Raw genomic sequence first — 25,850 nt, forward strand, 5'->3', positions numbered from 1 at the left:
CTCCAGGGTTTAGCTCTAGAAGACAAAGAACTATGACAATTCCTGAACATACATCCCAGTGAGTACATAATAGCTATCAACACTTTGTTCAAGAAAGGTATTGGCAAGACATTAATAGTTGGAGACAACAAACACTCAGTTCATAAGAACCACCAATTTTAAGATAGATATTAATTTCTTTTCAGCTGAGAAGAAAATACACATTTGTGTTAATAAATTTTCCTGTTAAAAAAAAAAAACCAATCCCTGGTGATAAGGGTAGAATACCATAGTATTTTAACTGCAGAACTACTTCAGGACAGATCAGATCCATTAAAAATTTATGAATTAAATGGAGAAAACATAAACTATACTGTTTTGTTTTAGCATTTACATATGATATGTATACTTCACAGCTGCTCTCAAGAATCAACTTGGATATGAATTTTAATAAGCAAACAAAGAAAACATGCACCAATCTTAGAAATGTTTAACTATCTGAACCTACAGTGTTTCATCGCCAACTAATAACCAGATACACTAGCTTAAGATGTCAATGGATATCCAACTTCTTATTATACCATTACTCATTTTCTTAATCTTTGACTAGATTATTTCCCTGCTAATTTCCTTTCTGAGTTATGTTCTGGGAAATAAAGTAAAACCAGAAATTTACATGTATAATGTTTCTAATCACATCCTTACTTTTCCAGGTTATTTTGAACTTTAACATTTATTCTTATTGCATTAAAAACAAATCTCCTGGGCTGGGTGTGGTAGTGCATGCCTTTAGTCCCAGCACTTGTGAAGTAGAGTTAGACAGACAGGTAGACCTCTGTAAATTCCATGCCAGTCTGCACTACAGAGTAAGACCCTGTCTGCAAAAACAAACAAACTAACAAGAAAAATAACACTTAATAAACGAAGTTGCCAAAGACATCATTTTACTGGAAGCTTTGTCCTTACCCGAAATTTCTCCCTTCTATGACAACAGTATTTCCCCTCTAATATCCATTCTCATTAACTTATCTTTCTCAAAAAGTACATGGTGATTAGCCTTACGAATTCGAATACCTTCTTTAGTAAGTATATTTACATGCTCATTTTCATACAATTTTACAAAAGTTTCTATACTGATTTTTCAAGCACATCAGTTGAAAATAAAAATGCATATTCTTAAAAATCTTCTGTTTTGATTTTGCCCTCTACCCAAACCAGTAGTTGGATACTGAGAAATGGGAAGAAGTGTCAGGTCATTTGGTGAACACACAGTAACATTTATCGCTGGTGAGCATGTCTAAACATAACTTTCTATCTCAGACTAAAGCTTCATAACTGACATCCTTCTGTATTAGCAGGGTATAATAGAAGGATTTTCAGGTACTTCAAGGTATAGTTACACTATATTCATTGTTCCTTTCTCATAGGACAAGGCTTCATGCTCTTATGTAAGAAGACTAGATCATTCTTTGACTGTGAATAAATCTACAATAACCTTAACAATATTAAATTTCCTTAAGGTATACAGGGATCCATCTATTCATGTGACTATTTGGTCCAGCCTGTAATTTTTCTGGGCAATTTTTTTTCTTGTTACTTTAATATATACTTTTCATGGTAAAACTGCTGTATAAATATGAACTTATTGAAATCAAATCCAAGTAATGCTTAAACATACATTAATGCTAAAACAAATATAAAATAGAGTTCTTTCATTTAGCAGAATTCCAAACACAAAATTTCTATATATAAAAGATGCAACTTGGTACATATATTCTAGATCTGTATACACACACACACACACACACACACACACACACATCCTGCTGAGTTTATACATGAAGGAGAAAATAAGCACTACATTATCTGTACAAACATACATTCTCAAAAAAAACCCAAAATATTCTACATATTTTTTATATAAATGACAGTATACTGTACATATTATCTGACTTACTTTTGTACTTAGCTTATCTTGGAACTCTAGCCATGTATTTAACCTATAAATCTAAATTTTGTATAGTTCTCATTCTTAACTTAAGATACTATACTGCATTTCTTACCTTCCTATCTTAAAATTATACCATATCAAAGGAGTATTTCTTAAAGTATTAAAAAAGTGAGGCACATACAGCTTTCGATAATACTATTTAAAGATTTTACTAACAATTTATTCTATATGAATTTTTATTTTTCCTAAATAATACATTTATACTGCACGTATCTGGATTTTAGCAAACTCATGTCTATAATATGTATATTAAGTCAATGTATAAATAAAGTAAAACAGCTCTAAGAAAAAGCAATAAATTTAGCAAAAATGGCTATTAAAATAGAAAAACTAAATGCACATACCATTCTGACTAGTCTCAATAAGCTATACAAAAATAGATAAACAACTGAAGAAATATTAAATTCATACCTTTATAAAAAGAAAACTAAACAGTTTAGCAATATGCTTAAAAACAGAACTAGAAAGATAAAGAGGAACAAGAGAGAAAGTATGTAGGATTAAATTAAAATCTGTTGTTTCCACCTAGACTCCTTTCATATACATAAAAAAACATCGGAATAACATAACTTCTAGTTTTATGTGGGGAAAAAGCAGCATATCAGTCTGTTCTTTAAACTAGAACTAGGATCCAAATCAATTGAATAGCAAAGTAACATCCATTATAGAATGTGAAAAGTTAAAACTAAACAAAACAAAAAAACTTAGACCATTTAAGCAGACAGTCTTTATTATTTTCAAAGGAAATTGTTAAAAAGAAGTAGAAAATACTATATTATTGCTAGTAGAAAGTAAGTTTGATTTTATATACCTATAAAACAATTAAATGCCAATGCTTCCTATATTAATAAAACATATTCTTAGTTGCAAAATTTAGCAAAGCCTAGTGCAACACAAAATCACCACAAACATTACCAGCAATCCTTTTAGCTGGTATGGGCTTGCTGATACATAGTGAACTAAACACTGTAGCTTTAATTGAAATTTGAATGTTATAAACAGTTAGATGTCTGGCTCTGGCCAGCATTCTAATGCCATCAGCAGAACAGAGCTGGAAAGCATAAACAAACCTTTTAACTAGATTAGTCTCTAAAATAGCCAAGAAATCCTTTAGCACAAGCTCCATTGTGATAAATGTGGAAAGAAGAACATAGTTTTGGAATAATGCTTTAAAAAATAAATTCTGTCTCTACTGTACTATGCAACTGAGTTTTCAAGTATTTCACTATATAATATTTAAGAATGACAAACTTTATAGCTAATTTCTCTAATAAAAGTCTATTGTTTTTACTTTATGGCAGTTTCACTTTAATTAGCACATCCCAAATAAAGAAACAACTTAAAACATCAGCATTTTCTTTCCTTGGCTATGCTTTATAGCCCTAGTATCAAGAATGGATTAATATCAAGGGCTAACATTTTTTGTACTTGTGGTAATAAAAAACAATAACCATAGCAACAAGGAAAGATGTAAATAAAATTTAAGACTGGGTCTCAGGAAACATTTCCATATATATTTCTTGGTTCTGACAAACAGACATTCAGCTAAGAAGTGGGGTAGAAAGCTAGGGACAAGAATTTAAGTTTAACTGTAATAACAAACCAAAAAACTTCCAGCTTGCTAAATCTGTTTACTTAACAAAAGTTTTAATAAAATTCAATTTTTTCACAAGTTATCCACCACTGCAAGGTTGATAGTTGATAGCATAATTCATTTTATTCCTTTAAAGTAATATATTCTAATAATTTGTTTAATGCTATGGAATTTAATGTAAAGGTCTCTAAGACAAAATTTTACAAGCCAACTATGCTAGATCAAAATTTGTCATATTAAACTTTGAATGAAGTACAAGCTTTGTAGATGCTTCAACGTCATTAGCAATTTTGATTTCCAGTATGCCAACCTATGTTAGAAAATAAATATTAATGTGTGTTAATCTATAAATATCTCACCTCTTTTTCTCTTTGAAGACTTAAGAGTTATTCCAACATTAAATTATTATATAATATAGTTATACCTCAAATAGAAATGATAAAAAAATTAGAATTCTTATTTTTAATTTATTTTTAGGTTTTCTAAAAAAAAAAAAATTATTTGGGACCACAGACTTAATCTTTCCCAAGTTTAAAAAGTGTTCCTATATGTCAGATACCATTTATAATTGTCTATTCTGAGCTACAACAGAAACACAGAGTTCCTTATCATTAAATGTTTTCAAAGAATGGAAGACTGCTCATAGGATGACCATCAACCTAAGTATATGGTATAAAAACACGTTCACTAAGAAAGAACATAAAGATTAATTAACAAAAAAAATTTATTCTTTTTTTAAGAAAGCAACGGGCGCAAAACAAACAAACAAACAAACAAAAACAAAAATCAACTCTAACTGATTAAACTAAACGTCACTATACTTTTGAAGGTGCTCTTCAATACCCTGTTTTGTGGTATTCCACCAACAAAACATTTGTATAAAAACTGTTAGAAGAAATATCTTGGTACATACTGTTGTAACCTCCAACTTCATTTAGCAAAACACTGCATGCAACTCCATGTAAGCTAAAGGAAGCTCAATAGTAAGACTGTTGTTATGTTATTTTGCTATGTAAAGAGAAGACTGGTTTTATGATTTAAGTGGCACACTGGTCTATGTAAGAGAATGGTGCTTGGTTTGTTTTTCTATCCTCATACACTGTGAAAAATTTTCCATTATCCTACTTCTAAAGTTACTGGAGCCATTATTTTATTAGTTCTTTCCTCAGTACAGATTGGTAAAACTCTTTATTATGATTGTGGGTTGAATTAAGAAGTACTCTATAACTAACACAATACTGTCTAATAATTACATGGTACTTGGTTGGTAAACAGTTTCCTCATATGGAAAATGACACAACAATGCAAATGTAAAGAGTGAGCAAAACTGATATATTCACTAAGGTGCTATACACTTACAATAAATAATACTTCAAGAATACTTCTAGAATAGAAACTTAAGAATGAATGTGAAAGACTTAAGAATTTACCAGTTGGAGTCTATTCACTTCTCAAAGGTATTAAACTAGCCAACAGAGACATGGACTCCTTTTCTTCAACTGTGAATCAACATTATTCTAAAACATACATGGTAAAAACTGAGAAGCAAATCCAGCTGTTTCTCTCCAAGGTACTTTTCAATTTTGTATTAAAGCTATTATAGAAACTGATACATGCTTCTTTGCTTTTTTAAGAATTCATCATTGAAAAAGTTCTAACTCATTTTATTAAAACTATATAAGTAGTATCGAACATTGCAACTCTTTTAGAAATAAAATGAGAAATATTTTTACGAGGATCTTGAAGTAACATATACAGTATATACTAAAAATACCAAAACTCAAACAAAGTTGGTGGACTAATTTAATTCACTCATAGTAATATAGTAGACTTCAATAATATTGTTATGAATTGCTTAAAATATGGTGCAAAGTATTTAAACACTCAAAATGAAAATGAACACCTTCAATACCTGCTGTATGAGGTTTAAATATATATTCAAAGTAAAACATTAAATTTGGAGAGAATTGTCTTTCTTAACTTGAAAAAAATTAATGAACATTTTAAATTATTTTCAAGCTAAAGAATTATAGTCAGAATAGAAACCCAGCAATGGTAGCCACACAGATGACTTGTATAGTCTAAAGCTAGTGAATGGTGTGTCAATTGAAAATCCCTAAAGTATAGTATCAAATAGAAATTTCCTTATATTTTTCTATTTTAATAAAATATAGTAATATAATCTCCTAAAACATGCATTGTTCTAATTGTATTGATATAGTAAATACATTTTGGGGATCCGAAAAAAACATAAAGATTTGACCAATACATCTGTGGATTACAATTAAGAAATCTCTTTACATGGAATTGCAGGGACCATCCTTGTTTTCAAATGCCTAACGCATGCCTGAGAGACAAAGATAGTCTATAGATGTTTAAAAACAATCTACTTTTCACATACATTCAAAATGCCACAAAGTTTACAAAGATACATAAGTTGGATATAGACTTTCTGGCTGACTTCATGGGGTCCCACTGATGACTAGATGTAATCTTCAAATCCATAGAAAACTGGAAAGCTGATAATTCTCTGGGTAAGGACCAAAAAAACAAAGTCAGGGAAACAGGTCACCTAAACAACAACTGCTCTACAGAACTGGCAAGAACAGCCTAATAATCCCAACTACTCACAGCAACACAGACTCAGTGTACCCTGAACAAATGGACATTTAGGCAAGTTTTATGTCATTGTATAGTCAAAATAAGCCACTTCTGTCAAATTCTATCCTGATGAGGATTAGAAGGAAATATGTATTTAAATCTTATGAACACTGTACTTTTAAACAGTATTTAATTTGGTTGTTAATTAGAAAATGTGAGAACCACAGCAACAAGAAAAAAAATTCTGAGGAAAATAAAAAACTTTCATGGTATTAAGAATTATATCAATAGGAGGGGAAAGATGATAGAAGTTAATCTTACACTTCTTAGTTGAAAAAAAAAAACAAATAGATCTATTTCTAAAACTAATATGGATTATGTCAACCAACCAGTTGGCCCTACCTATGCATCTTGTTTGCTATGAATTGTATGATAGTGTATACAAATTCTCATCAGATGAACTTTTGTCTTTAAGTTGTTCATTAAGTCAAACTTGCAAGTAAACATTTAGAATTCTAATTGTTATAAATGGGGTTCTCAAAACAAGAGTAAGAGAGAGATTTGCTGAGCTGATTAACTGGAGGTTTGAGGTAGGGGGATTAGTAGTTGAGAAAGTAGAACTGATTCTGAAAAGTAATAATCCACAAGCAGTGAAATTAGTACTTCTTCAAATAGGCAACAACAAATTACCACTTTACAAATGGGCAAATCATAGTTCTAAAGCTATATACCTTAACATTCATAGAAAAGAATTAGCCTAGACAGGCCTGGTAGTTGCTCAGTTTTACTCCCAGGATGGAGGAGGCAGAGGGTAGGTGGATCTCTACAAGTTAAAAACAAGTCTGGTCTAGATATGGATTTCCAGATCATAGACTCTGTCTTGAGAAAAGCCTATGTATAATACTTTCAACTGCTACACACAGAATAAGCTATTAAAGTTTCATTTCTGGCATAAATAAATAAATAAAATACAACAGCAGCAAAAAAAAAAAAGGGCATAGAATCCTTGAATTCTTCAGGATTTCTAAATATCACAGCACATAAAGAATTAGATAATGTGACCTCCAAGGTAGTAACTAGGTGAAAGATTATCCTCCTAAAATATCAACAGTCTTTTACACTTAGAATATAAGCCATACTAAAACTAGAATAAAAGGTTTTCAAGTCATGCCATTATCTCATCTAGAGAAAATACAGAGTCTTCTAACCACGTATGGGTTAAGTAGGAAACAGATGAACAGGAACTTTCAAAGGAAAATACAAAGTATGGCACCACTATAATCCCACTGCTCAAAAGGCTGAGGCAGGATGAGCATGAGTTCACACCCAGCCTCAGCTCAACGAAAAGGAAACCCAAACTAAGCACAGGCATTAAACTTAAGACTGTAAATTCTTACCTAGCTGCCTACTAGCCCTAGACTGTCCCAACTGTCTACACAAGTTGCATACTTAATTCTATCAATTACATTATGGTTGTGAGATTTAAGAAGACAGAAAATCTGAGGTGGACCAGTAATAGTAGTACTGATGATGGGAGAAACAACTCAGAATTAGCACAGATTTCTGCTTGAGTGAAGTAATCACATCTCAGAGAAAGGTGGGGAAAAAAAGTGTTTAAATTCATAACAGAAAGAAATAGGACCATACTGTTCACTGCCACAGTTCCCCACCCTCTGTATAAATGTCTACTTTTATACATGATTGGCAATTAAAATTTTACTAGACAAGTTTCTACATATGAAATGCTTTTGGGTTACTAAAATATGCATATATCATGTTTTGGCTTTACAATCAAGAAAAAATATAAAACAAAAAAAAGGATCATCAAATTGAAATACTATGTCAAAGATAATATGCCAAATATCTTTATAGATTTATTTCTTCAATCCTTTTTGCTGATCAAATTTCTGTTTTTCTACTGCTGACATAAATTATGGAATCAAAGAAGCCAATGCAGTTTTTAAAAAGCGAGAGAGAGGCATACGAATAGAATATGAATGTGTGAATCCTTTTTCAAAGAAAGGCTAAGGAAATGAATAAATGAAACAAAATATTACCTCCTAATGTAAGCTGTAACTATGAGGCCTACAACAGAAATATATTTTTAGTACTGGTGGAATAAAATATGGCACTCTATTTTGAAATATAGGTATAATATATAAATATAAATAAAATATAGCACTGTAAAATAAGAGCCATAAGAACATATCATATAGGAATACAGAACAGTTATTTTTATGAAGACTGTTATTCTTTATAGAATAAACTAAATCTAGATCTAGATTTACCTTTCGATGTGTAGCCAACTATAACAAATTACAACTTCATGACTTTTTTAAAAAAATCAGGAAAGTTTATTTTGGAAATTTATTTTCCTACATATGTTGTGAACAATTTGTTCACAACAAAAATTGAGATGAAAACCTCGTCTCGATTTACAACAGTAAATAAATAATTCAGTTAAAACTGAAGTGGTACCAATCCAGCAAAATGTTGATGGAGAGATAGGGCCTTCTATGCAGCAAGAACAACATAAAGTTTTCAATAGGGATTACTTGTTCAGACAAGTTACAAAGATTAGAGGGGGGAAAGTTAGTTATGAAATAGCTAATATTTTCATGTTGTGGAAAATAAATACCAGAAAGGTATGTGGGAAAAAGATAATATCAGTGGCATTTAAACTAAACATCTTAAGCTTTGAATATATAGTCAACATGAAACAGATATCAGATATTGAGAGAGAGAGAGAGAGAGAGAGAGAGAGAGAGAGAGAGAAGTGTAAAATCCAACCAAAGGCCTTATGAACTAAAATTTGAAATCTGCTATGTAATTCAGACAAAATGAAAAATGGAGAAGCTAAACACCTAACGTAAAACCAGTCAAATCTTCCAACACTAAAGTCAATATCCAAGCCACAGACAGAAAGAAGCAAAGAGAGAAAACACTCAGGTCTACAACTGGTTAAAGCAGTTCCAACACAATTCAGATCCCGACATTTTCCCACTCAGAAACAAATGCAGGCAGATTTTCCCGAGGAAAGGGAAAAAAATCTCTCTAAATGTAATTTTATAAGTGACATCCAAAAAGTATGCCTCTTTCTGTATCTTTTTCCCTGGCACCTCATTGGAGGAAGGAGGGGGTTGTTTTTATATTCTCCCCCACTGAAGCAAGACACAATCAGATGTTAGCTGGAGAAACCACTTTTGACAACAGCAAATAAAAATAAAAGTGTCCTTCCTTCCCTGACAGGGTGGACACCCCACCTCACACACCCCTCCTCACTCCTGCCCCTCCTTCACTCACCCCCCAGCACCACCCCCTCCTCACCCCGGAGCTCCACTGCGTATGAGGTTTGGTGCTACTGCTGCCCCGGAGTGAAAGTCAGAGCCAGAGGAAGGCAATGGAGCCCCCACAGACTCACTTACCTTTCCTGCCCCCCACTTTTGAGTGCCTTCCCTGGAGCTGTGGAGGATGACACAAAGGGTAATAAAGGGGGGGGAGTGGAGGAGGAGGAGGCAAAGGAGGAGGAGGAGAGCTGGGGAAGTGGCTGCTCCCGGTGTAGGGAGATGTCTCCAGCCAGGGCCAAGCAGCAGCAGCAGCAGGAGGAGCAGCAACAGCAGCAGGAGCAGCAGCAGCAGCAGCAGCAACAGCAGCAGCAGCCAAGGGTCTGTGTTGCTAAGAGGCTTTTGGTCTCTTTCTCTCCTCTCACGGCCACAGAGAAGGAGGGTGGAGGGGGCTCTGGAAGCAGGCGAGTAGAGGGCTGAGGGGGTAGGAGTCGTGGATGGGGGTTTTCTAAGAAGAAGAAACTCCTCTCCTCTCTCTCAGGCTCAATCCCCCACTCAGGGCTCAGAGCTGGAGGGTGGGGGAGGAACTCAGCCGTCTTCCCCCCACCCCCCTCAATTCAAGGTTGAAGTGGGGTAAAATTAGTGTCCTGTCCCTTTAAAAATAGAAATAAAAGGTGCCCCCCCTCTGCCACTGCCTCTCTCTTCATCATCAGCTGCTGCTGCTGCTGGGGTCTCTCTGCTTGGGGGGGAGGGGGGGCTCGGGTAGAAGAGACGGGAGGCACTCACTGCGCATGTCCCTTTCTGACGGGAGGCTGGTTGGTTGAAGGCAGGCGGAGGGGGAGGGGAGGAAATGAGATGTTTTCCCAGAAGGCTCCAAGGCGCTGTCGACCCGGAAGACATTGTAGCAGGGGGTAGAGGGGCGGGGGCGGGAAGAGGGAGGAAGTTGCTACTCTTTAACACCCCCAGCCGCCTCCTCCCTCCTTAGGGAAAGTGGAGGGACGGAAGTAGGCGTGGACCGAGGGGAACGGAGGTCACGTGTTGGGGCGGGGCGGGGCAGCAGAGGCCGGGCGCGCGCCGTGCTTGCTGGGAGTTGCTCTGTGCGCTTGGCAGCCCTAGGTAAAACAGAGCTGAGAAGGCGGTGAACTTCCTGGGTCCTCACTGTCGTCGGCGGCTGGCTTTGCCCGATTTAGGCAGGCTTTACTGCGGGAGGTAAGGCTGGTCTCGTAGGCAAGGTCAGGGCCGCAGTGGACACTTGCCGGTGGACGGTGCTCAGATTTCAGTCTGAGGAGACTGAGAGGCTTGTGTAGGCCCGATAGGCCTAAAGCAGGCGGCCTTCGCCTGGCTCTTGGCTTCCTGGCGATGCTGTGGAGGAAGCCCTGAGCAGGGCACACAGTTCTGCTGAGACCGGTTAAAGAAGGCTTGTGGGTGAGGAACGTGATTGGCCAGTGTTGAAAAATCGGGTTCTCCGCAGAGAGAAGCACTACCTGCTTTAGAGCGTGCGACCTATTTGGAAAAACCAAACCAGAGGTGTGAATTTTGATCAGCTGTAGGTAGCCTTGCTTATATTGGCTATGTACCCATCCTGCCTTCCTTACTTTTCTGTTTTCCTTGGAATTTTGGAGAAGCTGTAGACACGGAAAGGAAAGGTTTGAGTGCTCTTTGCCTTACTGCTGCAAACACAAAAGACTGCCCATTTGAGGATGTTTGGGATTTTGTAATTCTTCATACTGAGTTTTGTCATTAAAAAAGAAAAAACCTTGACATTTTCTTTTTTTGTGGAGTAAAAGAGAAAGCTTGTTATCTGGGTTTTTCTTTTTTATAGTGAAATAACGGATTTTTTTCCATCTTCACTTTCTTCGTTAGTCTTCTAGTAGGTTTTTGTCAAGATACTTTAGAGAATTATTACTTCGTCTTTAATAATCCAAGTTACCTAAAAAAATTTTTAAATCGAAGATCTTCGAACTTACTGTTAGTTTTAACTATTTCAGTTCTGCTCAGAATGATTCACAGTTAAAGTTACACATTTTCCAAATTTTTCTTGGTGCGAGTGTATACAGTACTCCACTTAATGTATCCATTGCCCGGTGCTTATCTTTTCTTCCTTCCAGAGAGGTAATTATACCAGATGGGCTCAAAACAAAATTCCAGTGCCCTAAAATGTTATTAGAAAACCAAATCTCAATCTTGTTATAGCAAAAACTATATATATATAGCAAGAAAACTATTATGGCCTAGTTAAAACTTTTAAATCCTGTTTTGTGTTAAGGGCCTTATGTGTGGAGAAGTGCACAAAACACAGATGTATGAATCAAGAACCAAAACATGGATAGCAGCTGGCAAGCACAGGTCCACTAATGGCTTCCAGACCATTCTTCCTCCTGTGCCACCTTAATATTATCCTGAGATTCGCTGCTTTTCTTTTAGTAAAACCTTATCTCAGCATTTCTAAACAAATATCAGGTTTGCCTCTCTTTTTATCTATTTGTAGGTAGTTCACATATCCTATTAAGGCAGAGCATGCAGGAAGCCTTTATTTACTCGGATTTGACCCTGTTAATATAGTTTGCTGCAATTTATATATTTTCGTTGTGGTGTACGGTATATACACTTTTTAAACTAAGCCACAATTAGTCTTAATGAACTTTGGCTTGTGTTCATTTATGTATTTTTATGAGTTGTATGTGGCTGTCTTCAGTTTTACAAAACTTTAAAACTGGTATGCCGTTTTATACCCTGGCCTCAGGTGTGATAGGTTCTCACTTGTACCATCTCACCAACCATTATCTTTTAGTTTTTGCCAATCTGATGAGTGTGGTTTTATAATTTGCACGGTGTTGAGTAAAGTTCTATTCTGGGGATATTGTCTGTTTTCAGAAACTTTCTGGCTGTTTGGATTTATTCATTCAGAAATTGTCTTTTAAATCATCCTTTTTAAGTCATTCGTATAGTTTTTTTCTATTTTACTGTTTTCCATAAGGATTTATACCATTGTGGCAGATGGATGATCTGTTCTTAGAGTATTACTTTCTTTCTGGATAGTATGTGAACTGTCTTAATTTATATGTTGTTCTTGTTTCTTGAATTTCATATTTAGCTTTATCTCCAGAACATAAGTTTTCAACTTGTGCTAGACAGTACAATTGCCAGCAGCCCCGTTTGGCTTCTGAGCACTTTCAGTGTATGTTGTAGGGAGTATGACTTACAGTAGGATTTTTTTTAGTGTCTTGTTGTTTCATTTTATATTTGAAAAGTGTGTAAAATATCTTAGCTTCTCATATTTGCTTGTTAAATTTTAACTACTTTCACTTTGTTCTGCTTTATTAAATATGCTAGAAAATGTTAAATTACTTAGCATTTACATTTATGTTGGACAGCAGTGTTCTTAACTATGAATATTGACATAGATGTTTCTATATCTTGGTCACTTTCTTCTGATTAATATCCTGCATTTTTGTCTTTTTTGCTTCTTTTTCCTTTTGCTTAGGATAGTCTGCAGAAGTCCCTTAATGTATTTAACCATTTCTCCTATTTCTTTGCTTCAAAGCCCTTGTTTTGCCTTCAGTTCTGAGGAATTATGGTTTCTCCCATCTTTGTGGTTATTTTTCAACACTTTGAAGATAACATTCTACTTGATTTTTTAGCTTCTGTTACTAATTTGCAGAAATTAGCTCTAAATCTAATTCCTGGCTCATTTAAAGAGAATCGTTTTTTAAAAAATACTTTGTTAGCTATGGTTGTCTGCATTTTTTACTCTGATGAGGGGGGAGGTGCAATTCTTGGTCATGCTTTAGAATCCTTTTGGATTCTGGTATCAGTATATCATTGTCTTTGTAAAACAGAAGGAACTGATTGTACTTAACCTCCTGAAAATTAAAATCTTTACTTTCATTGCCATGTATTCAATTCAAGGTTCTAAATTTTTTTGGAGTGTGTTTCTGTACAATATGTACTTATTTCTCAGGAGAGTGTAACAGTTATGTCCTTTGGGAAATTAGAGGAATATGTGAGGTATGGAATAATGGCATTTTTAAAAAATCACACTTTCCTAGGAAAGATTCCTAGGATTTTATCATATCTAAATACTAGAATTTCTCACTATAGACATAACATTTTGCAGGGCTTAAAAATATATTGAAATCCTGCCATTTTCCCTTATCCTGATTAGGTGGCCCTTGATTTCTCAACTTAAGTTGGGTAATTTCTTGAGTACTCACTTTTGGTGGGCCTTGAGCTGTGGTGTTGTACCTTAATCCTGCAAAGCCTCAGTTGACTCATCCTGTTTATTTGGCAGAAATGACTGGATATGGAGTTTGTTTCTGACTTTTCTCTTTCTAGATCCATGTAATTTCAGACTGCTTTATTTCTATTATTGTCAAGTGTGTGCGTTTGTTTGTTTTGCCTTTAGCAAGATGATCTGTCCAGTTTGCTTTAACCATAACTTTAAACCTCATATACTCTTTTGGTTGTTGATTTAAATGATAGAAGTTCTTGATTTTTGTGAATATGTAGCAAGGATGTGTTGACAAGGAGCAGTTGTTTAGGACTGAACAAGTGATACTTTGAAATTACAGAAATATTCAACAGCTATCTATCCAAAAGTAAGATATCAGGGAGAGACTAGGTATGCTCTGGTTGTTGGTTTTCCTTTTAGCATTCTTAACCACCTGTGTCAGTAAAAATATAAAATTAGTTTGACTTTTTTTAGTATATGTAAACAAATTATACATTGTATTTCACCTTTTTTCTTATGCTGCCAAGAATTAACTTCAATTAAGCTATAATTCATACACTTTTGTTACCATATACTGATGTCTCCTATATCAAATACAGTGAAAGGATATAGAAAAGGTTAAGATATTTGTATTAAAAAGCTAAATATATCATCCTTAATAATTATTCCTAAAATTGAAAAGCAATGTTATTTGAAGTTTAATACTAGAAGAATTAGCAAAAATAACTGGAAAATGTCCTGAGACAGCAAAATGACAGCCACCTGATCCATTATCATAACCTTCCTGCACTAAGCAAAGTGCCAAGTAAAGACTAAAATATTTTAGTCTCCCCTATAACAAAGAGTAATGATGTGGTTTTAAATACAAACTATATAGAAGTACATCTTCTGTTGTTTGTGTGTTTTGCTTTTGTGTTGGATTTCGAGATAAGATTTTCCTATGTAGTCTCATGCTGTTGTAGGATCCTCTGTGTTGCCTAGGCTGGCCTTGAATTTACCATGAATCTCTTGACTTTAGATTCTAAAATACAAAATTAAAGCTTGCATTACTACAAGAAGAAGTGATTTTTACATTTGAAATTGTTACTTTATAACAAAACAAATTGTTTACAAATATTTTGTAGTTTTAATATATTGTCTTGTACCATAGAAGCAAATTTGATTTCAGTATTGCACAGACATGTAAGGTAAGTTAAACATCCAGTTTTAAACAGAGTAAGTTCCTACATCCCTGCTTATAAACACTGTCCAATCTTCTCTACTATTGACCTAGTTTTCAGTATGAACTCTTGTCTTAGTAAGTTGTATTAGTTCAAGCCCAGGGTTGACAATGAAGTTGTCTTTGTATTATATATTCTGAGAGTGTCATTACGGTATCATTAGTATGCTGACATGTAAAAAAAAATCTCTTGTGACTGTCCCTTATTACCTTTCCCCGGATAAGAAAGTCTCAGTAGCAGTGACTTGAGAAGTCAGATTACATCCACTGTCAAAAGCAAGGACCAGAGATTTAATAATGCAATGATGCTAGGGTTCAGCTCTCTTTTTATACTTAAACAGATCAGGAGCACCAAGACCAAAGAATTGGATCTCTTACACTGGGTGACTTATCCTAAATTATTTATACTTTTTGATGGATTTATACCTGTGGTGTATGTGGGTGTGGGTGTGTGCACGAATGTGCACACAGAAGTGCATGAGTGCATTTACATATGTATTTGACATGTGCAAATGTGAATAGTATTATTTTAATGTGGGAATTAGGTTTGCTGTATGAAAGCAATAAGCATTGTATATTTTTTACCCATAAATGACATAATAGGTATTAAGTGATATTTAAGGATTTTATACAAGGACAGTCATAATATCTGTGAAACAAGACCATTTTTTCCCGTCATATCTGTGTCTTTGACTTTTCTTACCTAACATCTTATAAGGCTTCCTATACCATTTGAAGTATAATAGTGCCATTCTCTGGGCCAAGCATATTCAAACTAGCTCTAGATATTTTTCTTGGTATTATTTACAAGGTTGAAAAATATTCTCATTTTTTTTAAAAAATCAGGGTCAATGTTGTATTTGTTGAATTTTTTTTTTGTGTGTGTATGCACTTGTTTAAGAGTATGATATTTCCTTCTTTAATTCTTGAGGGTTTCATTTGGGCCTCACAAAACTTGGTATGGGTTGGAGGACTGGCACCAAGTAAATCTATAGTAGATTTTATGTCTATCTAGTTCAGACTTTACTTACTTACTTACTTACTTACTTATTGTTTGCTGAAAAAACAGGTCCAAAAGCTAAAAGTTCTTTTTGTGTGTTTGCTATTGTTCCTGTAAGTTTTGCTTGGGGTTTCTTAAACAAGATCTTCAACTGGTATAGGAACCTATATAAATGTGTGGAGGCAGGGGAAAATTCTATATTCCTATCATTAGATCTCAAGTTTTGCCGGGCAGTGGTGGCACACGCCTTTAATCCCAGCACTTGGGAAGCAGAGGCAGGCGGATTTCTGAGTTCAAGAGTTCGAGACTAGCCTGGTCTACAGAGTGAGTTCCAGGACAGCCAGGGCTACACAGAGAAACCCTGTCTCGAAAAACCAAAACCAAAAAAAAAAAAAAAAAATCTCAAGTTTTGTGTTTGTCCCAGGACTATATAGTACAGGCTACTAAAGTTGGTTGTTTGTCTTCCTGGCAATCATTAAGCTCTCTGATAAAGTTCTAGTTATAATTACTGTTAAAGTACTTTTTCTGAAAACAAATCTTGTTAAGAACTGTAACATATTCTGTGAATATTTTACTCCTAGAGAATATGCCTGTCTGAATGATAAATTAGTAGAATTTCTGCAGATAAGCTTAGGAAAGTGTTTAGACTTCCCAAAGGCTTGGTTTTTCTATAAGGTTGTTTGTTTGTTTGTTTGTTTAGTTGTTTAGTTCTTGGTTTGGTTTGGTTTTGGTTTTTCAAGACGAGTTTCTCTGTAGCCTTGGCTATCCTGGAAGTCCCTCTGAAGACCAGGCTATCCTTAAGTTCAGGGATCCACCTGCTTCAGCCTACCTAGTGATGGAAGTAAGGTGTATGCCACCACGCCTGGCTGATGTCTTTACACTGAGAGCTTTCAGCAGTGACTTGAAACCATCTTTAATCTAGTTTCTGCTCTTGCTCTATTACATTGAGATCTTAAGTATCTGCCAGTGCTTCTCCATGTAGGAAGAAATTCTTTACCTTGTTACCTTAGTACTCTTGCACTAACAATTGCTTTCAGAGTATTCGAATTTTCTTTCTTTTTTTGTTTCTTATTGAGATTATAATTTAGTTACACCATTTCTCCCTTTCCTCCCTCCAAAGCCTCCCATATACCCTTTCCAATCCTCCGCCAAATTCATGGCGTCTTTTGTTTTTTCACTAATTCTTAGTGCATACATGTATGTCCCTAAATATAGCCTGTTGGGTCCATAAAAATGTTACTTGTATTTATGTTTTTAAGGTTAACCATTTGGCACTGGATGACCATTTAGTATGCCCCTACCTGGGGAAGACTACTGTCTTTGTTAGGGTTACTGTTACTGTGATGAGACACCATAACCAAGGCAATATTTAAAAAAGAAAGCATTTAATTGGGGGCTTCCTTACAATCACAGAAATTTACCCCATTTTTATCATGGCAGTCCAGAACAGTAGCTAAGCACTACATATTAATCCACAGGCTAAGAAGTTAAGAGAGAGGAGATGGGGGGGAAGGAGGGAGGGGGAGGGGGGGAGAGAGGGAGGGAGGGAGGGAAGGAGAGAGAGAGAGAGAGAGAGAGAGAGAGAGAGAGAGAGAGAGAGACAGAGAGAGAGAACAGGAGCAAGAGAGCATGAGCACGAGCGCAGGTGCGAGCGCGGGCCTGACCTGGACTTTTGAAACCTCAAAGCCAACCCACTCAGTGACAGATTTCCTTTAACAAGGCCACACCTTTATGAGTTGATAGTGCCATTCTTATTCAAACCACTGTAATCATCTCTCCCACTGGCAACTAGTTAACTTTATAGTTAACTAGTAGAGTTAACTATATTTCTTTGTGTAGTGTTGAGGCCTTGTTGGCCTTTCGAAGTCCAGTTTGGAATGTCCATTGGTGTCATCCTAATTCAGTTTCCGTTTGGACAGTCTTGTTGGTTAGATTTTATGGTTATAGCTTCTGATGTTACTAGGAGACAGTGTTACAGCAGACTCCCTGATAGTTTGGATCTTACAATCTTTCCACCTCTCTTAGGTTCCTGGAATATTTTATATGTGTATTAATTGGAACTGGGCTTCACAACTCTGTATTTTGATTGGTTATGATTTTCTATAGTTGTAGTCTCCAGATGATTCAAAGTGAAATTTTGTGGAGCAGACAGAAGAACTGGCAAGTATGAGAATGGCAGGAGTTTGAACTGGCTCCTAACCAGGTTCCTATCCTGGAGCACGTCACACTACTATACCCCACTAAGAGGACCATGATAACTGGTCATGGAGCATAAAAACCTCTCCATACTAATGAGGTATCTAGATTGGCCCCTCCATATGTTTGGCACTCACTTGGAGCCAAGCTGATTCCACACCAGTCCTAGGCTCATCGTAGGCCACGATCTGGGTACACAGGCTTAACGAGTTGTGAAAACTATTCTTATCTTTGGGAATAAAAACAAGCGTTTAGATTGTTAGGGATTCTGTTGGTATGGTGGTTTGAATATACTTCACTAGGAAGTGGCACTGTTAGGAGGTGTGGCCTTGTTGGAGGAAGTATATCACTATGGGGGTGGGGCTTTGAGCCTCCTCCTAGCTCCTTGGAAGACTGTTCTCCTGGATGCAGTCAGATCAAGATGTAGAACTCTCAACTCCTTCCATGCCATGCCAGCATGGATGCTGCCATGCTCCCACCTTGATAATAATGGACTGAACCTGTAAGCCAGCCCCAATTAAATGTTGTTCTTTATAAGAATTGCCTTGGTCATGGTGTTTCTTTTTAGCAATGGAAACTGTAACTAAGACAGCTGGTTTATTAAATTAATGATTATATATCCTTCACTATATCTGCATAGTTACTAGGTTTCTAGTACTAGGAATGGTTTCCCTTTGTTGAGTGAGTCTTAAGTCTGGTTAGAGAGCTAGTTAGATGGTAACCACCAAAATATGTGTGACACTACTGCACTTGTAGAGTTATTAGGCCGTGCTGGTCATTGACACAGTTCATAGGTGTCATAGCTGGGTAGAACTGTTGGTTGTTCCCTCCTTTGGAATCTTGCATGGCACCTTCTGGTACTATGAATACTAGTCACCAGGGAAAGGATATTCGGGTCAATTCAAGCTCAGAGCTCTCTGAGCCCTGTTTCTTCCTCAGGGCCTTCTGCCTCCTGGCATCACCAAGAAAAACAGCAGTAGGATGTTTGTTTTGAGAATCTCCTAGAAGGCCCTGGCCAATAATTCAAAAGATGATTTCTCCTGTTTGCTCTTGGGATTTTCATTAAATCTTTGGCTTTCGTAGTACTATCAGCACAGTTAAGAAATTTTAACTGAACAAGTTGTGTAATAAGACACTGATGAAAGAAATTGAAGAAGAAAGACTCCAGAAGATCAAAGGATCTTCATGCTCATAGATTGTTAAGATTATGAGGAGAGCAACAATACCAACCAACCACAGCTCCCAGGGTCTAAACCACCAGCCTGGGAGCACTTAGGGGGGGATCCAGGGCTTCAGCTGAATATGTAAAAGTGGAGGGCCCTGCTGGGCATAGGTGGAAGAAGAGAACCTTGACCTCATGAAGGCTGGATGCCCCAGGGGGTGGGAATTTTGAGGGTGGGGAGGTGGGAGTGGGGGGGTGTAGATAGAGGTTACATCCACAGAGAAGAAGGAGGAGGGGCGAGGGGATTGGGGGTTCCCAGGGGGTGGTGGGGGATGGGGTAGGGGGACAACATAGGAAATGTAAATAAATCATCCAATAAAAAAAAAAAAGAAAGAAAAAAAAGATTATGATAGTGAAAATTGCTATTCTACCCAAAGCCATCTACAGATTCAACACAGTCCTCATCTAAATTCCAACACAATTCTTCACAGAAATTAAATTAACAATTTTCTGCCTCATACGGAAGCGCATACACACTCCTACAAACAGGATAGTCAAAACAATCCTGAATTAAAAAAAAAAAAAATACTGGAGGTATCATCATCACAGATTTCAGGTAGTACAAACAGTATGGTATTGGCATGAAAGCAGACACATTGACCAGTGAAGTCAAATTTAAGACCCATTTCTAAGTACATACAACTATAGACAACTTATTTTTAACAAAGAAGCTAATAATACAACATTGGAGAAAATACAGCATATGTGCTGGTCAAACTTAATGGCTGAATATAGAATAATGCAAATAGATACATATTTATCAACACACACCAAACTCAACCCCAAATGTATCAAGGACCCCAGCATAAGATCAAACAACCCTGATTCTGATAGAGAGTGAGAAGAGGCTTAAATTTATAGGCACAGAGACTGACTTTCTGAGCAGGATACCAGTAATATTAGCACAAGTGCTAAGACTAATACACTATCCCTAAGTGTCCAGTAAAACTTACATCTTGACAACAACCTACAGTTGTCTAATTGGACTTAGGATGTGAATTATTTTAGCTTGCTTCATTCACTGAAAACTTTTCTTTCTACTTCAACTATTTTAGGTAGTTTTGGTGGTTACAGTATATAAGATGACATCCATATTCTTTTCTTTTGGCTTTAAAAGTTTTCATTGATTATTGTGGTATATTTCCATCATAGTTAACTTGTGGTTGTTTTGATTTGTTTGTTTCTTCAAGTACCCTCTCTTTGTTCTGTTTATTTAATGTTTTAACCATAATATGAGATAGGGACCTCTTTTCTAGTATTATTTGGTGTTCTGTATACTTCTTATGTCTGTATATCTTTCCTTAATTTGGAGGAATTTTCTATAATGTCTTTTGTTTGTGTTTTGATCTGATGTATTCTACTTCTTTTGAGTTCTTTTCTTTCACCTATGTCTACAATTTAAGATTAGATCTTTTCATGATGTTCTGCTGTTCTAGTATGATATCACCATTCCCCGATCCCCTCATTTTCTTTGCTGGAATCATCCAAGTCTTAATTAAGTTTTGATACTATGTGGTTTTTTTTCTGTTCTATTCTACTAGAAAGACTTTCCCTTGGTTTTCTTTTTGGCATTTAAGTTTTTCAGTTCTATCCTAATTTAAACTTATTCTGTCTTCAATATGTATTTCTCTTTGCTGAATTCCTGGGTAGTCTCTGTCATTTTATTCATCCATATACTGTGTTTCTTGAACTAAGATATTAATTAAATGTTAGTGTGTAAGTTGTGTGGTGTGCTTGAATAGAACAAAAAAATGGAAGATGTCCTGTAAAAAATGATTCCAGTGGATGGATGGGTAGGAGAAACATTTTGTATGAAAGAAAAGTATTTGAGTTGTACATTTATGGAGAAGGGGAACAGAGGAATTATCAGGAGAGCCATATCAATGAGAATGCCAAATAAGCTTGTTCATGAGCAAATGAAAGCAGTTATAGGTTTTTCATTTGAAATTTTTAGACACTTTTTATTTAAGAACTTGTATTTGACTCTATAAATGTATTTTTTAAATTATCTTATAAAGCAGATAGTATTTATTCACCGTATTTTTATTTCTTGTTTTTTTTTAGGATTCGAGTTAATCAAAATGAGCAGTCGTAAAACCAAGAATACCATATATGCAGAGTGTCTTTCACAGGTTAGTCTGTATGTTCCTTAATCTAAAAGCCTGTTCTTTAATCTCAAAATCTTGCTAAAGGTGATCAGAAAAATGATCATCTTTTTAATCTGGTTGTTTTTCTTTAGCACTTTTTTAGGGGAGATATCTTTACAAGTTCAATGGGTAGAAAAAGCTCTCTAAATTATAAAATTAAATGTGAAATGATACACTGTGTTTTTACTGTTGAAGCTACTGAAGGCTTCTGTTCCATTAAGGTCTTGATCTCTGGAGGTGCTGTGTAACCTCACCCTTTGTATTTGGATTGTTGAATCCTAACTTTTACTATGTCTTTCTAAAATAGTCTAGTTTAAATTTAGTTAAATATTCACATACAAGACTTGCACCGCTTCTGTTAAATATATTCTAAAGTGTTTTTATTCTTTTATATGCTTTTGTATATGAAACTATTTTCTTAATTTCATCTTTGTTTAGGTCATAATTTATAAAACTATAGTTGATACTAGTATAATTTAGTCTCACTGAACTCATTAGTTATTGTTTTTTAGTTTAGTTTGGAATGTTTTATGTTCAGTGTTGTGTCATCTTTAGATAGAAATTTTATTTTCTCCTTTCAGTTTGAATGGGCGCTCTCTCTCTCTTTCTTTCTTGACTTCTATCTTTCTTACTTTTATTTAATGAGAGCTATGGCAGTGGAAAGGGCAGTACTAGGGATATCCCCAGAGGGTTGAGCATGCTAGTGTGCTAGAAAAGTACTATTCTGAGCTACAAGCTTCTGATGGCAAAAGGAAAACAGCCTTTCACCATACTTTGCTGATACCCTTTACCAATCTGAGCAAGCCTTTTTAAATTCTTAGTTTGTTGAGTATTTTTAATATTATCTTAAGCATGCTAAGTGTGTAGATATGTGTGTTTTCAATATGAAGTCTATAATAGAAAATTGCTATGATAATTCTACCCTAACATGGATCTGCATTGACCTCAGCCACATTTACTTTTGAAAAGCAATGTTAAATTTGAAAGATTTAAAACACCTTTTTTTTTCCTTAAATATATGTATATATGTTAGATATGTATCCGCAGGCCAGTAATGGTTGCTAAGTATCCTCCTCTGTCATTCTCCAAGATATTATTAAATGAGGTCTCTTGTTAGACATAGATCTTGTCAATTGGCTAGACTGACTGAACAGCAGTCTCCATATTCTCTTAATATCCACTTTCCAGGTCTGAAGTTACAGGCATGAGCTCTCTGTGCCCGGCATTTTTATGTAGGTGTTAAGAATCTGAACTTAGCTTCAGCACAGCAAACAATTTATCAACTGAGCTATCTGCTCAATGTTGACCTCATTTTTCTTTTTTAAGAAAAATTACTGCTTAAAAGATAAGATCTGGTTTTTTGTATGTGAAGTGAACAGTTCGTCCAATAGTTCTTTCAATTAATATTATATTAACTTTGTGGTTGAATAGATATAATTCTTTAGATGTCTAATAATCTGTTTTAGTGATTAATGGGAATCAGCTATTAGCCATATAATTCCTATATTGTATTACAGATAATACTGCTTTAATCGTCAAAATAGGCCTGACACAAAAGTGTTAATGCTCTATTAGTTAGATGTTTAGACCTGGAAAAGACTCGATCTTTTATTGTTGACTTGATTGACTCCTTTGGCACTAATCCCATTATTTGTGCGTCATCTAAAATATAATAAACATGAGTCATTTACTTTATCCTTTCATACATGTTTAAAAAAAAAAAAAAACCTCACTATATCGTTGGTACTTTTAGACTGTTGGCAGCTGTTAGTCTAGGAGAAGCAAATAATCCTGCAGTCTTTATTCCAGTGCACTTGTTCAGATCTTAGACAGCTACCTGAGGATTGTCCCTGAGTGATTACTGTATTAGCACCAGATCCAGAAAAGGAGTAATGGTTTTATGTTTTTTCTTTTTTTAATTTATGTATTTATTTTTGGAGTTACAGTAACAGAAACCAGGGCTGAACATATATACTAAGCAGTAGGTCTGTCATGGAACTACATCCCTGGTCTGATTCCCTACTTTATAGATTAGTTAAATGTCATTTCTTTCACATAGTTAAATACTGGCTTGTAGGCTGAACTAGTATTGTTTTGTAGTTTGATATTTGAGTTTATATTTCTGCCTTTTTTGCAGTGTCTTTTCAGCCATGAATGATACTTTTGTAGTATTTCTGTACTCAGAATCTAATGGATATTTGAAACTACATGAATCTCCAAGCTTAGTTTTCTGTAGAATCCTGACTTTTAGGGCAGGTCCTGATTGTGACTAAGCTAAGACATTTTCAGTGTCTTAGTCTCTAGAGAGACCATTGCCTATGTGGTTGCACTGGCACTGTTGCTTTAGATCGCATTGCCTGTGCATTGATACATAGATAAATGAAGAATCTAGTTTCATAACTCAGAAAAATGGTGCCAGAACCATTCATATTTAATTCCTGGCTGCTACAAATAAACTTTCTCATTCATTTTTATTAGATGTGTAATATTTTTATTATTACATCTGTTCATCTTATGTTTATCAGGTGCAAAGAATTTTACGTGAAAGATTTTGTCATCACAGTCCACATAGCAACCTGTTTGGAGTACAAGTACAATACAAGTAAGTCTAACTATCAGCTCCTCTATTATAAAATCATTTTCATTTGCTCTCCCAAGTTTTGTAAAAGGCTAGTCATGCACAAACTTTATCTGAAGTTATGTTTTACATATAGAAACTGAATATTGTGAAACATGAACACATAAAAGTACTTAGTGTCTTACTATGTTATTAATAAGGACATATGGTCCCTAATACTTCTTTTGTGTCAATTATCTGCTATTATTGAAAGAGTTCTGACATTCTTGTACTTCACACCTGGTGCCTAGTTCAGGTGATGATGACCAAAGTGCTAGCAAAAATAATTCTCTCTTAAGCCCAGAGGACCTAAAAATTAGCTTAATTGTCTCTTACCTTCTCCCACTATGAAACGAAATGAATTCAGCTTTCCTGGATTTCCTCTTCTGGCCTCTAGAGAATCTCTACTGGACAATGTTCTTTTCTCTGTATTTTTCTATATACAGGAAAGAGACCTTTGGACTAGAGAGCCAAAAGGGTAAAACTAATATTTACTTTCTAATTTAGCCTTTTAAAGGAATGACTCAATAAATTATTTCACCTTTATTTATTGTTTCTGCCTTTCCATATCATTTTAGGCATTTGATTGAGCTACTCAAAAGAACTGCTATCTATGGAGAAAGTAATTCTGTGCTCATTGTTGGACCACGAGGATCAGGAAAGACCATGGTAAAAGACTTAAGTTTCTCATCTATCATTGCTTTAGTAGACGTTTGAACTTTTTTATATCATATGACACTAAAAATGTTTTTCATTTCATTATATTGCAACATTCTTTGTTTTCTATTCCTTTTAAATGTCAAAAACCATGTAGGTATCCTACAAAATTAAGTTGTGATATGGGAGTTGATCATGCTTTTTACTTATTTCCTCCCTTTAAAATTGCATGAATTTTGCTTAAATTTTGTTTTGTGAGGAAAATCATGGAATAAGATATTCTTTAGTTTTTCTTTTCTTTTTGCTGTATTTAGATTATATAAATGGCTAAGCTACACAGAAATCTCAGATCCCTGTGGCTTACTAGGACATTTTCTGTTCCTTTGTACTGTCTATCATAACAGTAATGGACAAATCAAAGTAAGTCTGTATAGGTGAGTTCAATGGGAGAGTGCTCAGACTCTCTTGATACACTGATGAGATGAAAGTTTTACTAATGTCTATTCTTTAAAGGATTTGAAATGTTTTCTAATGCGTGACTCATGAATTGAAACAGAAAATGGCTCCCGAATAAAATATAAGTGTCAGTGAAATATAACAGATAGGAGACAGCACACAATGCAATACTTTTTAAAAATATTTTGAAAGTAGTGTTTTTAGGGAGAAAGTTGGTATGAGTCACAGATGTTCTCTGTAGTAGAGTTGACTTGATCCAAAGATAGTAAAGTACCATCTTGTCCCTTCTGGTTGCTTTTATTGTTTCTTATCAGCTGAGCTACTACAGTAGTCAGACAGTTAGTTGTACACAGAGAATTTGTTTTCTTAAGAGACTCTAGATCAAGAATACCTGTGATCTAAAGTAGAATTCCATGTCCTTAAAATCCACACAGCTATACCGAAGTTAGTTTCAATGTTTACTATCCTTTTGTGAAATCTGTCTACTCTCTTTACTTATATGTACACTTAACATCTGTTTCCCTGGACCATTTTTTATTTGAATAGAAGTGTTTTACATTTCCCTTAATCTTCCTCATTTATAAATTTTATAATATAATAATACCTTCTGAGTATAAGTACATTTTCATAGTAATT

The 25,850-nt window shown here is 35.2% G+C and overlaps 2 protein-coding genes across 5 annotated transcripts in view; one reads left to right on the forward strand and one right to left on the reverse strand.

Moving 5' to 3' along the window:
* The window catches only part of Mbd5 (methyl-CpG binding domain protein 5), a 370,386-nt gene extending 360,730 nt beyond the window's left edge, over positions 1-9,656 (reverse strand). For all 3 annotated transcript variants that reach the window (XM_028769177.1, XM_028769176.1, XM_028769174.1), the window contains exon 1: positions 9,611-9,656. The gene's annotated coding sequence lies outside the window, so the exon portion shown is untranslated. The remainder of the gene's footprint in view (positions 1-9,610) is intronic.
* A 900-nt stretch (positions 9,657-10,556) lies between these two features.
* Orc4 (origin recognition complex subunit 4) overlaps positions 10,557-25,850 on the forward strand; it is a 38,526-nt gene continuing 23,232 nt past the window's right edge. Inside the window, exons 1-4 of one of the 2 annotated variants that reach the window (XM_028769240.1) lie at positions 10,557-10,678; positions 21,402-21,469; positions 24,010-24,086; positions 24,680-24,770. In XM_028769240.1, the coding sequence (XP_028625073.1) occupies positions 21,419-21,469; positions 24,010-24,086; positions 24,680-24,770 (219 nt within the window). In that variant the 5' untranslated portion in view covers positions 10,557-10,678; positions 21,402-21,418. Of the gene's footprint in view, positions 10,679-21,401; positions 21,470-24,009; positions 24,087-24,679; positions 24,771-25,144; positions 25,179-25,850 lie in introns of those variants that run through there. The other variant, XM_028769241.1, reaches the window with a different exon arrangement.

This window comes from Grammomys surdaster, unplaced genomic scaffold (assembly GCF_004785775.1).
Source record: "Grammomys surdaster isolate TR1022 unplaced genomic scaffold, NIH_TR_1.0 191, whole genome shotgun sequence".
NCBI lineage: Eukaryota > Metazoa > Chordata > Mammalia > Rodentia > Muridae > Grammomys > Grammomys surdaster.